We start from the raw sequence: 19,563 nt of genomic DNA on the forward strand, positions 1-19,563 counted from the left end.
AATTTTAGGCCTCAACTATTCTCAAAGGAAAGATGGGAGAAAAGACTGTAGGAAAGTAGGAAACTAAAAATAGAAGAGAAGAGGACGGGGCATGAGAGAGGAGGGGATAACAAAACAAAACTGAAAAAGAAGGAAAAATGTCTTACAAATTTTAAAGCTACTTTAGAAAAATTCTACATTCTCACAGATGTTATAATAGCAATTGTTAATGTTGGTGATTATCAGAACCATAAAAAGTTAAATCAGCCCAGCCTGCACGGCTCAGTGGCTGAGTGAAGACCTATGAACCAGGAGGTCACAGTTCAATTCTCAGTCAGGGCACATGCCCGGGTTGCAGGCTCAATTCCCAGTGCTGGGCACCTAGGAGGCAGCCTATCAATGATTCTGTCTGATCTTGATGTTTCTATCTCTCTCTCTCTATTTCCTTCCTCTCTGAAGTCAATAAAAATATATATTTTAAAAATTTAAATCAAGCCTTGACTATTCATTTATACAGTTACCATTTGACATGACCTACATTTTTCAAAATCCTGGAAGGAGAGACGCTGTGGCCTTTGTTTCAATTCAAAATTTTTTTCTACATTATGTATTTCTCTTTAAAGTGTTAATCAGAATGTTACTGCTTTAACAGGTCTTTTCTAAATCCCTCCTATGGGATATAAATGTATGATCCAGGCAGGATTCTTCATCTGTTCATCCTCTGGAAAGAATCACCGATGCACCTCATGGCAAGAACATATGACAACGTAATGCCCACAGTGGAAGACATGGGTGAATATTAAATAGATAATATACAAACCTAAAACCTGAATAAGCTATTCCCTCTTTAGTACCAAATAAACAGAATATGGTTACAACCGCTTTTCATGTCTAGGATGCAATTACAAAGAGCTTATATTAAAAAAGAAAAGTCATTCTGCTTATTAAGTATAAAAAGATTATATGTGACATTACGGTGTGAATGTCTTTTCATTTATTTTAAAGACCTTAGTTTTTTAGAACAGTTTTAGATCCACTGCAAAATTGAGAGGAAAGTATAGAGATTTCCCATATACCTCTGGCCCGACACACATAGTCTGCCCAGTTATCAACATCCCCACTGAGTGCAGCATTTGTTACTATAGATGAAGCAAATGATACATCATAATCACCCAATATCCCTAGCTTACATCAGGGCTTACTCTGGGTGTTGTATATTGTGTGGGTTTTTAAAAATGAGTAATGACATGTAGCCACAACTATAGTATCGTAGGCAGTAGTTTCTCTGCCCTAAAAACCCTCTGTGCTCCTCCTAGTCATTCCTCCTCCACACAACTGCTGGCAACCACGGACCATTTTACTGTCTCCATAGTTTTCTCTTTTCTAGAATGTCAAGTAGTGGAATCAGAATATATGTAGCCTTTTCAAAGTAAATGTTTTTACTTAGTTATATGTACCTAAAGTTACAGGAAGCTCATAAGACCCTTAAGAAAGTTAAGAAACAACTTGGCCTTAAATTTTCCTAACGTTCAATTTGCCTACTGCTATGGACTGCATTGTGTTCCCCACAATTCATATGTCGAGGCTCTTGCTGCCAATGTGACTGCATGTGGAGACAGGGTTTTAGGAGATAATAAAAGTTAAATGAGGGTATGGGTTAGGTGGGACCCTGATCCCACAGGGTTAGTATCATTATAAGAGATGCCAGAGAGTCTCTCTCTCTCTCTCTCTCTCTCTCTCTCTCTCTCTCTCTCTCTCTCTCATCTCCACCATCTGAGGACACAGTGACAAAGCAGCCATCTGCAATCCAGGAAGAGGGCTTTCTCCAAAAACAGGCTCAGCCAGCACCTGGATTTAGTGCTGTTTAAGCCACCCAGTTTGTGGTTTTATGTTATGGTAGCTTGAGAAGATGAATATGCCTAATAAAATTCAAAAGTATTTCCAATGTTTTGCTGTTTTAGTTATTTTAAAATAGAAATTAATGAGATGAAGAAAATTTGAAAAGTCTTTAGAAAGGTTAAAATACCTTTAAAATATTCATAATTAGATACATTGAAACAAGACATTTCAAGGATTATTCTACCATTTATAAAATACTCTACCACTTATAAAACACAACGCATATACAAATCATTTATTTCTATGAAAATGATAACATCAAATACATTAAATTTTGTAACTCCAAGCTTATCAAAATGATCTCACATAACTCGGGCACTGGAATATGCACATATGCACATAGATATATACACAATACAACATCACAGTTACTTTTAAGAATAAATGATTCTGATTGGTTTGTCTTATTGTGGATAATATTTGGCTATTTGAAGGAAACAATTATTAAAATGATGACCAATCAAAGAACTAGGAATATTCAGGAATTAATATATTGGCTGAGCTTGCAATCCTGATAAATAAGTCCAAACTGTAAATTCAAGTCCTAGCTGGTTTTTCTCAGTGGTTAGAGCGTTGGCCCAAGGACTAAAGCAGCCGTGGGCAAACTATGGCCCGCAGGCCGGATCCGGCCCGTTTGAAATGAATAAAACTAAAAAAAAAAAAAAGACCGTACCCTTTTATGTAATGATGTTTACTTTGAATTTATATTAGTTCACACAAACACTCCATCCATGCTTTTGTTCCGGCCTCCGGTCCAGTTTAAGAACCCATTGTGGCCCTCGAGTCAAAAAGTTTGCCCACCCCTGGACTAAAGGGTCACGTGTTTGATTCCAGTCAAGGGCACGTACCTCGATTTCAGGCTCAATCCCCAGCCCCAAAGCGTGTGTGGGAGGCAACCAATCGATGTGTCTCTTTCACATCCATGCTTCTCTGTCTCTGTCTCTCTCCCTCCCTTCCATTCTCTCTAAAAAAATCAATGAAAAGGAAAAAAATATCCTCTGGTGAGAATTAATTTTTTAAAACGACAGTAAATTCAAATCTTTCTAAAACACAATAGCAGTATGTTTGTTAATGGACAGTAAAACACAACAACATTTCATAAATAAAAATTTTAAAATACTAACCTATGCTTTCACTAAAGTTTCTTTGAATGGAAATCAGTGGGTGTTTGTTTTGGGACATAACAGGACACAATACTAGCAGACGCACATGGGGTGTAATTACCTGCTCAGGCTTGGCGGGGCCATTCACAGTGGCGCTTTCAGGAGAGCTGTCCTGGGACTGTTTCTTGCATAGGCCTTTTGTTGCATCTTTAAACATAATGTCTTTTTCCAACAAACTGTCTTGCTTGGCAATTGGCCACACCAGGGGACTGCTACAGGAAATAATCAATACTAGAATTAGTCTTCTTCCAACATGGCTATATAAATCAGAAATTACCACAACAGGACATCTCAATTATAGATAGTTGTTTTATTCAAGACGGAAACAGTTTCTCAATACTGTAGGAAAAAAAAGACAATGGGAAATCTGTAAGCCTTTCTACTAGCTCTGAAGTTCATTCAATTTCACATTGAAAAGAAAAATATGTTCAACTTGAGAAGAATATATTTACAAATGTATGTATGACTATAATAGATAAATCAATAAGCAATTTAAAAGCTAAGGTTGACACACCTGACTAAACTAGGAAAGATATTTCAATGTGAAACTGAATAATAAACAAGTAAAGGCAAAACTATACAATTAATTAAAATGCTGTACATATAGGATTTAAAATATAGCATTGTGGGCAATAGAGTTTGTAACTAAATAACAATAGGGTACTAAGAGAGAAGTGATGTGCATAAGATTGCAATATTAACAAAATAATGTTTTATTATTTCTATACAGCTCAATCTAGCCAAAAAATAAAATAAAAGTTACTTCATGGTTTTGTTATGCTCTAGACTGCATTGCCCAAAGAAATGCTGTAATGTTCATAGAAAGTAAACACATCTAAAAGTTGAATTTTCATTATAACATTTTTATATTTAGATTTTAAAATATATTTTCCTAAATGTTATCATACAAGCAGAAATACATATATAGTTAATCAGGTGCAATATATGTAAACCTAATTATTTCATGTAGTCTACAATAGTAGTTGCGGTTCTAATTGAAGCGCAGTACACCTATTTTGGCTTTTTAAAAATTCCAATTTCTTGAGTTATATTTACATATAGTAAAACTCACACATTGTAGAGTTACAATCAATCTGTTTTGAATTGTATATATACATTTAATGGTGTGACCAACCTAATCAGCAATACATAGAATTTCTATCACTCCCCTGTGTCTCTTTGTGATCACCCTTCAGAGTCGATTATCCTCCTTTGCCTCCTGGCCCTTGCAACCACTGATACTTACTGTCGCCCTTTCCAAAATGTCATATGAAAGCGGTCAGAGTATGTAGACTTTTGTGTATGACTACATTTAACTAACAATGTTTTTGAGACTCATGTTGCTGCATATAGCAATAGCTTTGTTTTTTATTGCTGAGTAGTATTCTACTGCAGGATGTACTACACTTTGGCTAACTCATGAGATTCACATTGCTGCATATAGCAATAGCTTTGTTTTTTATTGCTGAGTAGTATTCTACTGCAGGATGTACTACCCTTTGGCTAACCATTCACCAAAGATTTGGGTTGTGTCCAGTTTTTGTCAATGTGAGTGGAGCTTCTATACACATCCATATACAGGAATGTGTGCAGACATATGCTTTCATTTATCTTGGTTAAATATCTAGGAAAAACCACACAGTTTCCAAAGTGGCTGTACCATTTGGCACTTCCCAGCAATATGTTGGAGTTTCACTTGCTTCACATCATTGCCAATATTTTTTTTCTTATTGAATTTATTGAAATGACATTGGATAATAAAATTACATAGATTTCAGGTATACAATTACCAATACTTTTTAAAAATCAATTCTAGTAAGTGTGTTAGTGGCTTTTCACTGTGGTTTTACTTTGCATTTCAATGTGCTTATTTGACATAAGTATGTCTTCTTTGGTAAAGTGCATGTTCAAGTCTTTTGACTATTTTTCACTGGTTCTTTGTTGTCAAGTTCTTGAGTTTATATATTTGGATTCAATTCCCTTATCATATACATACTTGGCAAATATTTTCTCCCAGACTGTGTCTTGTCTTCATTTTTGTAAAAATATTTTGTTAGTGATTTCAGAGAGGAAATGAGAGAGAGAGAGAAATAGAAACATCAATGATGAGAGAGAATCAGTGATTGCCTGCCTCCTGCATGCCACCCACTGGAGACCGAGCCTGCAACCCAAGCATGTGCCCTAAATAGGATGCAAAACGTGACCTCCTGGTTTATAGGTAGAAGCTCAACCACTGAGCAATACTGGCTGGGCTGTCTTCAATTTTTAATAGTGTGTTTTAAAGAATTTTTTTCTCTTATGGTCTGTAATTCTTATATCTTATTTAAGAATTCTATTCTGAACCCAAGATGAACATGGATTTCTCCCAGGTTTTCTTCCAAAAATTTTAGATTTTTATGTTTTACATTTAGGTCTATTATTCATTGCGAGTGACTTTTTATATATGGTGCTATATATGAGTTGTGGTTCTTTTTTTTCATATGGCTGTTCAAATGTTCCAGTATCATTTCTGAAAAGAGCATCTTTCCCCAACCAATTACCTGAACATCTTTGTTAGAAATCAATTGACCATACATGTGTGGGTCTATTTTAGGACAATCCATTGCATTTCATTGATATAATAGTCTATTCTTACACCAATATTATACTGTTTTGATTAATGAACCTTCAGAGTAATGCTTAAAATCAGGTAATGTGAGTCTCCAACTTTTCCTTTATAAAAATTATTTTGAATATTTGTGGTTATTAGCATTCTTACATAAATTTTAGAATCTATTTGTCAGTTTTTATAAACATGCCTGTTGGGACTTTGATTAGCTTTGCATTCATTTGATAAATCAATTTGGGGAAAATTTACATGTTAACAATGTTAAATTTTGTCATTCCTAAGCACATGTATACTTCTCCATTTATGTTGATCTTCATTAATTTCTATCACCAGTATTTTATGGTTTTGTGGCATTAAAATCTTACAAGTAATTTGTCACACTTATTCTGATGTATTCCATGTTTTTATGCCATTGTAAATGTATCTTTAAATTTCAGTTTCCAGTTGCTGATTGTTAGTATATAGAAATATAAACAATTTGGTATCTTAACCTTGATAGGGAGGAAGAGAGGAATTTGAAGGGCTTCTTTCAGTAACCACAATGTCTCACTGTTTTGCAGCCCATCTCTATGCTTTGTCATCCAACTCTATTGTAATCTAGGAATGCATGAGTAAAGACAGACTCATAAATGACCACATTAGAGTCAGGCCTAGAGGAAAAGCAGAGATAGCTAAAGAACATGTTACAGAAATGTGAAATCAGTTTTATTTCCTTTAATCTCTGCATGATGATGCTTTAAAGTGTTTCAGTCAATGAAGATATTTTCAAGTAGGTGTGGGGGACATATATTAAAAAGAGGCAGCATGATGGTCTGGTATAGCTGCAACAAGCATACGTTTTTGAGTCAGAAATTCTACACAGTTCGATGTCCGGCTGTGCCACCTTGGGCAAGTTATAAAAGCATTCCATAAAACCAATCTGTAAAAAAGGCTTGTAGTAAGGGATTGCTAACATAAAACACATAAAGGGCTGAGCACAATGACTATGGTAATAGCAGGCAATAAAGTTACCTGCTATTTATATGTGTCCAGAACTGTGATGTTTTTGGGATTTTACTCTACTTACAAGCTCTGACAGGTTAGCTTGCTACTCTCTCATGGGTGGTACAGAAGACAAGAGATCCCTGGATCAAAGACAGAAAACTTTATTACTCACAGCAAACACAGTATCCAGAGCTTCATGTTTGCCCAAATTCTCCTTGCCCCCTGTCCCATAAAGGACAGGAGTGGGCAACACCAGTGGACTTAAATGGATGCCTATGCAAGCAGGGTGTTGTGTTGTAGGAGAGAAATCTAGCAAAGAGTCAAGTACTTTTAAAAAATATATATACTTTTATTGATTTCAGAGAGGAAGGGAGAGGGAGAGGGAGTTAGAAAGAAACATCAATGATGAGAGAGAATCATTGATCAGCTGCCTCCTGCATGCCTCACACTTGGATTAAGCCTGCAACCTGGGCATATGCCTTGACCAGGAATCAAACCGTGATCTCCTGGTTCAAAGGTGAATGCTCAACCATTGAGCCATGCCGGCTGGGCTCGAGTAGTTTTTGAGCAAGCAGCAAACATTGTACCAAGCAGCAGACGAGCCAGTGCCCTCCTCTGGGGGTGAGTGCTATGGTGTCTGTCAACTACTTAGTCACTATATGACTATGTACCTTGCAGTCTAACAAACTGAGCAAGAATGTGGAGAGTGCCCAGGGCACATATCCCTCCCAGTAGTAAGCTTATTAATTTTAAAAATTCACTGTAAAAAGAGAATGTTATAATGCTTATAAAAGTTTCATATCCAGATCTTTTTGAATCTAGTGATAAAATACCCATAACTCCCAAAGAAGCCTTATTTCTTCCATGAGCAATTTTAGAACAATGCCTGTCTGCTCAAACTTGTATTCATCATTTTTAGGGCTCCCAAGAGTGTGCCCTATGCTTCTTTGACAGGAGAGCCTTTTAGATATTTGAAGACAGTTGTGGGTTTTCCTAAATTTTCTATATTTTAAGTGAGCTGCTGCAAAACATTAAATAATTATGTGGTATTTAATGTGTGATAGTCTAAGTACTCTACACATATTCACTCTTTATTTGAAAACAACATTATAAAGTAGGCACTATTTTTATATCTATTCATAGAGGAGTAAACTGAGGGCCACCTAGAAGAACTTGGTCTGGACACATAGCATGCAGTAGTTGAGTTGAGATTTGAGCTCCAGAGCTTGTGTTCTTAACCACCATGCCACACTGCCTACACCTAAAAACCCACCCTCACATCTATAAAATATTTCCTTATATATCTTTCCTTATCTAAATAATCTCATTTTTTCTGGAGATTTAAAGAGGTTTTGCATATTAATAAAGCAGCGGTTTGATAGTTCGGTTAGAAACTAGAAAGACAGTTCATTAAATACAAAAAATCACCAATTTTAAAGGATTTATGAAAGGAAGAAACAGTGAGTTTATTACAATAACAGAGAGCTACAGTAGGAAAGAAGATTGATCCAGGAATACAGCCACCTCCTTCTAGGTCCGTGTTTACCTCAAATTGGTCTGACCAATTTGTGGGTTCCGACCCCTTTGGCGGTCGAACGACCCTTTCACAGGGGTCGCCTAAGACCATCCTGCATATCAGATATTTACATTACGATTCATAACAGTAGCAACATTACAGTTATGAAGTAGCAACGAAAATAATTTTATGGTTGGGTCACAACATAAGGAACTATTTAAAGGGCCAGAAGGTTGAGAACCACTGATGTAAGGCCTTCACAGTCCCTGGACCACAGCTTCACCTTTGTCAAATGCAGAAATTAGACTAGGTGATGTCTAACTGTATAGCAAGCTCTATGATGCCAATATATAATCTTTCTTCATGTCTTTTCACCTGCATCTTTAAGAAAATTATTTACACATTCAATAATACTATAGGTTATATACTCTAGGATCTATTACTAACAATAATTGCAAGTAGCGGGTTACAAATATTCTCTTATTTATATAAAAAAATGACTTTAAATAAAATTTAATTAAATGGCAATATATTAATTAGTAATGTACACATTTTCTATAAGAAAATGCAAATAATGTACCTAGGCTGATGGTATGTGACAATGTTTTACACAACTATGGAACAACTTTTCTTTAAGTTTCTATTCCACTATTTTTTAAAATATATTTTTATTGATTTTAGAGAGGAAGGGAGAGGGATAGAAACATCAATGATGAGAGAGAATCATTGATAGGCTGCCTCCTGCATGCCCCCTACTGGGGATCAAGCCCACAACCCAGTCATGTGCCCTTGTCCAGAATCGAACCCGGGACCCTTCAGTCTGCAGGCCAACACTCTATCCAGTGAGCCAAACCGGCTAGGGCTATTCCACTTTTTAACTAAAACATATTTTATGTATAGTCATTGTGCTTAACACTAGCATTCAAACGTTAACTGTTATATATTTAAATTTTCACTGATCATCAATTTTTGGAATATAGACATGTATTAAAATGCTATTTTTCTTTAAAAAGTAATAATTTTAAGGTACCATTGGTATTTACTTTAATATCTCATTAAATGTTAATCAATCATGCAAAATATTTATAAGATTAATTTTTAAAAACTGAGAAGCAATTGTGTATATAGAGCAAACACTGAACTTGAAAGTGAAAAAAATATATAAAGGATAAGAAGCAATATAATAATTACTACAAGTTTCATTAAAAAAGTGGACTAATAATAAAGGACTTAACATTGCATTCATTTCAACTGAACTATGGAGGGTCTTCTTCCTAACTCTGGACCACTGACCTGGTTATTCTAGCAATTATTTCCACTGTAAATTCTTTGTCTGCCCCTTTGAGATATAAATTTTCTGCAACTCAGCAATGCCTTTCTCAAGGACTTGAGAGTCATCCCTTTGACAAGCAATCATAGGAAAGATAAAGCCCTTCTCCCAGTCTCTATAGAGGTAGGAGCCTAACTGCCTTAAATGTGAATTGGCAAACAAGAATGACCTCATTACACTGACCAAGGTTCCTCAGAACATCCTCCATCCAGCACTTTCCCACTAGCTCACCCCAAGCTACAGAGCTATCTGGCCTTTTGTTTCATGGAGTTGAGCTCCTCTCTCTCTCTCTCTTATTGCAATTCTATTGGATAAAGTCTTTCTTGCATTTTTAACTTCTCTGGTTCATTTTTTCTCTTATGCTAATGAGTGTTGGTTTTGTTTGTTTTTTCTTGCTTCAGGATGAACTTTCCAAATTGTCTTCAATGAGAAAATATTATTTTGATTATAAAAAGAATTATTAGGAACAGAAATTTATCTGTGAGAAACAGAAAAAATAGGATTGAAATGGTATATTTTCTAAAACAAAGCTTTTGGTATGACAGGCTCAGTAAACATAAAATGGAATAGGTATCATCTAAGAGTACTTTAGGTTAATGCAGAAGAGATAGCTTTAGCCTGACTATGGGACGAATTAGATGGGACTGTAACAGCAGACAACCAATTTCTAAACTCTACTGGATTTAGTCAAGACTTACTTATTTCTATGAACATAAAAGGCATGCCATGCAGAGCAAATGTGCCTGTAGGAACTGAGATTTTATTTCTGAAAATGGAAACAGGGGCATTATAAAATGAAACTAACAAAGGCAACAATTATTGGCCATTATATCTAAAGCAATTTTAGAAAACCATAAAGAATAAATAAAATTGACTCTACTGAGATATATTAGGCCAATGAAGACAAAAATCTATTAGAAACAAATGTGAAGAAATGGCATATGTGGCTCAGTTATTTTGGTGGTTAAAGTAATGGACTGAATAAATACTTCTCCATTTTAACACTTGGAACATAGCTACATAAGTTATTTATTATAGGGAATTTGGGATTTTTTTGCATCTATAAAATAAGAGAATGATCCAAAAATTAACATTGAATGAAATAGTTCCTGGAGAGTTTTAAATTAATTGATTTCTTTCTTTAGTACCCCCTCCCCCTGACACACACACAAATGACTTTAGTTTTTATAAGAAAAATATTTATAATTTAAAAAGCCACTTTGGTAAAATATGACATGTCTAAAACCCCCCAAAAAATTTCAATGTGGTAGGATTAAAATTTATATTGCTTTTATAACATATCATATTCATCTCAGTAGTTCTCAATAGATATCTGCAAAAAAATTCTAATCCAAATACGACAAGTGTTACATTTGCTTGAAGTGCTGAATAGGTATTTAATATATGATATTTATAGGAAACGATATTATTATTCATTAAGTATGATGTTTAAAGCCAATCACCAAAGTCTGAGGTGTAACTAAAATTGCTTTCTTTACATGAAGCTTGCGTAAGAAATTTCACTTTAAATATTATTCCTGCTCAAAAGGGAAGTCTCTAAATAAGACACAGTTTCCTTTTTTAATAAGTGCCAATATTTTGAAGCGGACTTATATATTATTTCTTTCATACATGAAGCTAGTATAAATGAAGAATGTTTCTGATCCCTGGCAACTTTTATTAAACAGTAGTAATAAACTTTGATATACAAACACAAAGGTTCTGGTAGAAGTGCCTTGTATGTCACGAATCCCTCTGGACCACAAGCTAATAAAATCCAGATTGTTCATAGCCAGCCACAGCTCCCCTGATATCTACAACAATAGTACAAGGACCTCCAAATGAAATGAAGAATCTAGAACTGGGGGTCTGGTCAAACTTTATCTCAGGTGATGCTATTTTACTGCACAATGGTCACTGAGACTGCTGATTTTGAAGATGCCTGGGTCATCGGATCAGTAGTAAATTTTCAACAACTGCCTTATGGGTGTAACCAGAGATATGATGTTCAACCAGCAGAAGTGAGGGAATTAATGTCTTAGTGCAATTTTACCTAAGGGTCTTAGAATAAAGTGGACTTTCCAGTGCTTATCCGGGCATCTAAATTACAAGGAGCCATTTGCACAATGACTGTCCCCATGTGCAGTGATGAGGCATGGACCAAATGCTATCTCCCTCATATGAATAAATTTTTTCAGATCTGCATGGCAAGATTGTGCATACCATGAAGCTATGAAGATGCTGAGACCATCTTCCTGAGCTTGTTCCTGCCTTAGACTGGAGAACATGAACAAAGAATCTGAAGAAAGTGGGTTCTAATTGCAGTTGCCACTGACTACCTATACCCTCAAGTTTGTCACACCTCTGTGCTTCTGTTTCTCTGTAAATAAAATGTGGATAATTATGCCTATCCATCCTAAGTCCTGGAGTTGAAATGAAGATCAATGGAAATGATTATTAAAATTGCTTTGATATGTTAACCATATTTATTTTCCATTGAGGAACAAAGGCAATAGAAAAAAATCATTGTGTAGCCACAAGTTGGCTTGCTTTTGAATGAATACAGTAAGTTGAGCCTGTTTCATAAAATGTGGTGCCTTCAAGGCTTTCCACAAAATCTACTTAAGCCTATTGTTAGTCTCAGGCTTTACTGTGGTCAAGAAGCAAACAAAACTCAAACTGTGCCACTCAAAAATCCCCTCAGGGTATTTCTCTTTGGAGATGACTACTTGGCTGAAACCATCCTAGGATATCTTCCTGTCCTCAAGTCCCTTTTCCTATAGCCCTCAGCCCTGCTCAGCTCTGCCCCCTCTTAGACTTTTCTTAGTCCCAAACAGAGCAACACCTTCTCTCCCTCCCAAGTTCCAGATGACTCAGAAGCACTGGAGACCCACACCTTAAGCAACCTAATCAAAGGATGCAAGCTGGTCTTCTCTGAAATTGGATTTTCTTTCCAGCTGACTAGAAAATAAGGTTTTTGGCATATGGTTATAATCAGTTTCAAAGCACCAAGCTGAGAGCCTAATTCTATTGTCTTCTAGTCAGTAGCCAGAAGGCCTTTATTCTTTTGATGATTTGCTGACAGTTCACAGATGAAAAAAGAACATTATTTTGTTTCTTTTGTCAATTCTCTAGCACTTATGTAGTATTACGATGAGCCAGTTACTGCTCTAAGCACTTTTATAAACATTAACTACTCAGCTATTCATCAAGAACAAGCCCAGGAGACAGGCACCACCAATCACCACCATCACCGCTCTGTGGTACTGCAGAACCATTTGAGGCTGACCACCTAGAGTTAGCACAGACGCCACAAGGTAAGGGCATCTTCTCCAACAAGGCTGCCACCACTTCAGATGCCAGCCACACATTTGGGAATCTCTATGCCACCTACACTTGGACCAAGTAGCTACAAATTTTGAGGTTCCTATAATCCCCCTGAGGTTAGATAACTCACTGTACTCAGGAAAACAGTATACCTGCTATTATTACAGCTGTGTTATGGAGGATACAAATCAGGACCAGCCAAACAAATAGATGCACAGGGCGAGGCTGGGAGGGTCTTGAATGCAGAGCTTTCATGTCCTCCCCCGATGGAGTCAAGGCACATCACCCTCCCAGAATATTGATCTGTCCACCAACCAAGAAGTCCATCAAGCTTGTTGTCAGAGTTTTCATTGGGGTTTCATTATGTAGGCATGACTGACTCTATCATTGGCCATGTGTTTGAACTCAGTCTCCAGTCTTTCTACCCTTCTGGTGGTCAGACTGGCTCAATGCCCCCATCTTTTAATCACATCATTGGATTTTCTGGTATGACCACCCCCCTCCTTGAGTCATAAATGTAGGTATGATCTAAGAGAATCTATGTTAGCAGACATTTAAGTATGATCCAAGGGGCTTTTGAATAACAAAGACACTTGAGAATTCTAAGGAATTAAGAGACTCCCCTCTCAGGAGATAGCGATAAAGGCCTGGCTAAACACCCATATTTTACACTTGAGGAAAAATGTGGCCAAGAGTTTCATTACGTTACCCAAGCCCCAGAACCAGTAAGTGCAGAGCCCAGTAAGGGCAATCTCTCCCAGATTACAGACTGTCTTTGGAAGTTGGCATATTAAACATTCAACCTAAATTGACAATGTGTCGCAGCTAAAGCTGACTGACTTAACAGTGAAACTCAGTTAACAATTTCCTCTTTAAAGCCAAATCAGAACTTTTAGAATCACAAATAAAAAGGTCCTTCTCACAGCAAAAGAAACCATCAACAAAACAACAAGAAAGCCCACTGCATGGGAGAACATATTTGCCAATGTTATCTCTGATAAGGGTTTAATCTCCAACATTTACAGGGAACTCATACAACTTAACAAAAGGAAGATAAACAACCCAATCAAAAAATTGGCAATGGACCTAAATAGAGGACATAAGGAAGGGCAAGAGACATAGGAAAACATGCTCAAAGTCACTAATCATCTGAGAGATGCAAATCAAAACGACAATGAGGTACCATCAAAAATGAGGTACCATCTCACACGTGTCAAAATGGCTATCATCAACAAATCAACAAACAAGTGCTGGCAAGGATGCAGACAAAAAGGAACCCTCATGCACTGCTGGTGGGAATGCAGACTGGTGCAGCCACTGTGGAGAACAGTATGGAGTTTCCTAAAAAAACTAAAAATGGAACTCCCATTTGACCCAGTGATCCCACTTCTAGAAATATATCCCAAGAAACTAGAAACACCGATCAGAAAGGATATATGCACCCCTATGTTCATAGCAGCACAATTCACCATAGCTAAGATTTGGAAACAGCCTAAATGCCCATCAACAGATGAGTGGGTTAGAAAACTGTGGTACATCTACACAATGGAATACTATGCTGCTGTAAAAAGGAAGGATCTCCTACCATTTGCAACAGCATGGATAGAGCTGGAGAGCATTATGTTAAGTGAAATAAGTCAGTCAGAGAAAGATAAATATCACATGATCTCACTCATTTGTGGAATATAAAGAACAACATAAATTGATGAACAAAAACAGATCCAGAGATAGAGAAGCATTGACCAGATGCTCAAACCTCAGAGGGAAGGAAGGAGAGGGGAGGGGTTGGGGGAGCAATCAACCAAAGGACTTGTATGCATGCATATAAGCATAACCAATGGACACAGACACCAGAGGGTTAGGGCATGAATGAGGTGGGGGAGGGCAATATGGGGTTAAGGACACATATGTACCGGAGGGCCGGAACAAAAGCATGGATGGAGTGTTTGTGTGAACTAATATAAATTCAAAGTAAACATCATTCCATAAAAGGGTACGATCTTTTTTCTTTTTAGTTTTATTCATTTCAAACGGGCCGGATCTGGCCCGCGGGCCGTAGTTTGCCCACAGCTGGGTTAGGGCATGAATGGGGTGGGGAAGGGAAATATGGGGTTAAGGACACATATGTAATACCTTAATCAATAAAGAAAGGGGAAAAAAGGCCCTTCTCACAGAAACAGTGTAAGGTTGGGTATATTTGTGTGTGTTGACTCAGGTCACTATAGTCTGAGTATCAGACAGTGATGTAAAAAGAAGGACAGTGATAGCAAGTATTTTCAGGTATTGTGTTGAGGGTTAAATGGCATTATCCATGTAAACCACTTTGCACAAGTCCTGACACCTTCTAACTGCACAACAAAGAGCTCTTGTTGTTATTATAAATCATCATTACTGTTAATATTAATGAGTGAAAACCCACAATTGTTTAGTAAATTACTCTATTTAGGCATTGTGCAGAATTTTTGTGACTTCCAACTCAAGAACTCCATGAAATAGACAATTAGAAACAAAAGTTAGCACATATCAGAACTCCCCCGTAATTAAAAACCCTAGGAGAACATTTCCATGTTCAAATACCAAACGGCATATTCAGCAGCAGCTGGTTCCGTAGCAGCACTAACAGTATTTAGGCACTAAAATATATATATCTAAGGACAGAAAAGACAGCACAGTGAGGAGGCACCCAGTCAGCAGGAAAGAAAGAATGCAGTAGGGAACAGCAGTCAAATATGAGAACAGTTGTAAATTTAAAGCAGAGAGAGGAAACCTACAAGCTTTACAAATAGAGACCAGATTGGGAATATTATACTTGAAAGGATCTTTGGAGTTAAATCTAACCTGCACATTTGAGACATGAACTTGAAAATCAGGCAACAAGTAAAGATCATAATAATGTTCACTGGATAGAAGAGAGATTAGATACATGAAATATGGGATAATCCAATAATGTAGGAATATCCTATTGATTATATATTAAAACAAAGAAAGACATTTACTAATAATGGTGGACACAGTAGAAGTGATGTTCTTATTCTAGCTAATTCATGATTTATTACACAAAATAAGGCTTAGAATATGGAATAAGATAACCCATGAAGGTTCTTAGCATAGGGTCTGACACAAAAATTTACAACAAAGTTAAAAAAATACAATCCAGCCCTGGTAGGGTGGCTCCCCTGGTTGAAGCATCAGTTGGTTGTGGGTTCCATTTCCAATCAGGGCACATACCTAGGTTGAGGTTTGAACCCTGGTTGGTGCATGTACTGGAGGCAACTGATTGATGTTTCTCCCTCACATAGATGTTTTTCTCTATATCTCAAGTCAATAAAAAAAATCCTCAGGTGAGGATCAAAAAAACAACAATCCAATCCAATAATGAATATACCTTAGTATTAAGTAGAGGTCAGTGTATTTACATATGGCTTTAGCCTCTGAATTATCTAGATTAATTTTAAATTAAAAGTGTTTTTGAATGCCAGCAAGATGGAACAGGCTCTGAAATAAGAGTTTTCCTCTTTGAGCTCATGCATTCATTTTTCCTCTTTGAGCTCACGTATTCATTATAACGGCCTTGGGGGCATGTCTGTAGGCAGCATCTTTTCAAATTCTGGGCCTCCCACTACATTTATGAAGTGGAATGAATTGTCTGAATCTGGGAAGAGTGGCTCCTCAGCCCCTGTCTCCTTCTTCTTGCAGCAAGCCTTCCTGCAGAGAGCACAGCTCTTCCTCCTCCTCCGCACTGTTACCTGGTCTGGGAGCCCCTCCCTTGGGAGGCCTGCTCTGGTTTCTAAGTGCCTAGTTGGTAGAGCTGCCCAACAATGGAATACACTCACAAACCCTTTCAGCTGCCACATTTAGCTATGTCCTCCCATATACCCTCTATCATGGAGCAGGTGTGATTTGGACTCTTTTTTTCTCTTTGATTATTTCTCCAATTGTCCAGAAAGTAGATAGTGCTATTTATTCAAAGTCCCCTCGAATGTCCCAAATACATATTAGACATAATCACCACTGGCAGAAAAGAAACTTGTTTATACAAGGAAGCAACTTCCTGAAGGTCTCACTGGTTGTACACAGCAGATTTTGCTTTCAACCTGAATTATATTTTCTTTTTTGCTTTATGTGTTTATTTCTTTTGTTGAGATATAATTCACAGAGCACAAAATACATGCTTTTAAAGTGTACACTTCTCTGCTTTTTATATTCACAGGTTTGTGTAACCACCTACTTCCAGAACATTTCCATCATTTCCAAAGACTCACATCCATTCAGAGATACTCCTCTTTACCCCTTCTGCCCACTCCTGGAAAACACTCATATGCTTTCTGTTTGCATGGATTTGATAATTCTGGACATTTCATATCAATGGAATCATATCATATATGGACTTTTGTTTCTCACTTTGTCCATTTAGCATGATGTTTTTAAGGTATATCCCCCTTGCAGCATGTGTTAGTATTTAGGAGATATTTTAGACAACAAAAAAATCATTGGTTTTATACTTTAGAGAGAAAAAAATGAATATTTATACTTCCTACCTTAGGAAATCTAGCCATTATGATAGTCATTGGAAACCTTACATACCCGTTTAGCTAAAAAAAACACATACACATGGAGTATGTTTAAAATATTATCTCTGATCTCATGGTGACAAATATATCTAATTACTGAAATAGTGATGTTTTACAAAATCAGAGCATATTCATAAGAGTAGGCTAAACTCGTGATTGTCACCATGTATCTTTTGATAAATATATTAGCATGTAGCTTCAATTTTCTAGCTTTCAGTTGAGAGATAGGCTTAATATTTACTTTAGAATGAATGACTGGTGATTAGCGGGGAAGACAAATGAGGACAATTAAGTCAGCAGAGAACCAGGTCTACAGCTTTCTCCTGTATAAAGAAGGCACTTACAGCTTACTGGGAAGAGCTGGCAGGTCATGAAGGATCTCTTCATAGGGTTCCTCTTGTGCTAAGGTAGGCGCAGATAAAGGCTCTTCCATTTTTTCTTCCCAGGCAATTTCGGCTTTCAGCAGCATTTCCTCAATAAACTCAGATGCAGCGATATCTACACGAACCAATAAGAAAATCAGAAAAAGTGGATGGTGAAACCACAGAAAACTATTTACTTTCAATAGTTCTGAAAATGCTAAAATTTATCAGCACATGTAACAAAAATAAAAACATTAAAAGTTTATGCCAGGAACAAAATTGCAGTGCTGCCATTTAAAAATACTGTCTTTTTCACTTTAGTAACATATTTAATTATAACTGAAATGAAACATATATAAAAATAATTTCACCAAGAGGAGATGTGTAAAATGTAAATCATTGAGAAGCTGAGCTTGAGAGAACTTAATGTCATTTTATTGTCAGGAAACTCTTCCTTCATCTTGGTGAATATGAAGCAAAATGATAAAAAATATTATACATTCAGAATGACTGGGCTATTATAATACATGTAGGAAGCATTCTAAAACATTTTACTAAATGAGTAGATGTACAAATAAATAGCTATGTATTAAAATAGTGTGTCTAGCCTCTCTATCTGAAATATGAATTACTATAGTTCCTTATAAATTACACATTAACAGTGACATCTGAACATATCTGGACAGCAATAAAGATGAGAATTAATCAACTTATACTTATTAACAAATTATACTGGAAATCAATAAATCCTGAGAAAAATTCACATTAATAACAACCAGGAACCTAATGGAGTCATCTGCTCCTTTCAACCCTCGTAACTAAACTGCATGACCATCTTTGTCTATAAACTTGACTTATGTGGTTTTATGGGCTGGAAGCAGTAATTCACCTACCACAGGAAGGTACTTATGCCAGGATTTTATCATCATTTACTTTAGGTTAAATCATAATCACATAATGAGTAGGAGGCTGCTCAGCTTCTTTACCTAGGGAGATTATTTCTGCCTCACCTTACAGCTATGCCCCAAATTGCTTTTATTTCCCCACATAATTTTTATGTGTCCATTCCAAGTTTAAGAAACACAAAACAGCAAGAACCTAATATGGCACTGTGATAATTTTCATTTGCTCAGTCAAAATATGTGTCAAGTTCACTTCTCTCTGCACTATTGTTTTATCTGGTTCATTCTTCTTGTTCTTGGATAAGATGCTGGGATATCCTGCATTTACTCTTAACCTCTCACTGCATTATTGGTCTTTGTCCCTTGTGTGTGAGAGAAATATTTTCATTCAATCAATAAATGTTTATTGAGGGTCTACTATGATCACATCATTGTGTCTCTCATGACCAACATGGCATAGAAAAGGGGTTACATTGATGGTAGACATGGCATGACCAACAGGGACAAAACTGTCTGAGTCACCACACACTATGCCGGAGGTGGTCAGGCTGAGTGTAGACCAGGAATTTAGTCATTCCCTGGGGCTCCAGAACTGTCCATTACCTTGGATGTCTGTTTGGCACAGTTGACACTAAACCTAAAAGGTAAAAGTGTGACAGATGGAAGACTATGCTGTCAAGGGTCAATCATATTTATTCCTTTCTCTGGGCAAGAAGCTAAGGATATGAACTTGAAATTGTGATCTGTTAGAACTAGACTAGAGTTAACAGAAGGTGTGATATATTTCAAAATAAATATATTTATTAAAAAATAGAAGAAAACTATTAATTCATATTTATTAGACATACTTTTTTGTTGTTCATGTTAAAATTACTACACTATCATTAATATTAGCCTGTTGTAACATTTGAGACTGTCAAGC

At 36.5% G+C, this 19,563-nt stretch overlaps 1 protein-coding gene across 1 annotated transcript in view; it reads right to left on the minus strand.

The window, feature by feature from the left end:
- Window positions 1–19,563, minus strand: part of MYO16 (myosin XVI) — a 524,958-nt gene that overhangs the window by 311,387 nt on the left and 194,008 nt on the right. Inside the window, exons 9-10 of the mRNA XM_023752474.1 lie at window positions 17,722–17,875; window positions 3,103–3,253 (exon numbers count right to left, since the gene is read on the minus strand). Coding sequence (XP_023608242.1) covers window positions 3,103–3,253; window positions 17,722–17,875 — 305 coding nt within the window. The remainder of the gene's footprint in view (window positions 1–3,102; window positions 3,254–17,721; window positions 17,876–19,563) is intronic.

The sequence above is a fragment of the Myotis lucifugus genome, unplaced genomic scaffold (genome assembly GCF_000147115.1).
Source record: "Myotis lucifugus unplaced genomic scaffold, Myoluc2.0 scaffold_33, whole genome shotgun sequence".
Classification (NCBI taxonomy): domain Eukaryota; kingdom Metazoa; phylum Chordata; class Mammalia; order Chiroptera; family Vespertilionidae; genus Myotis; species Myotis lucifugus.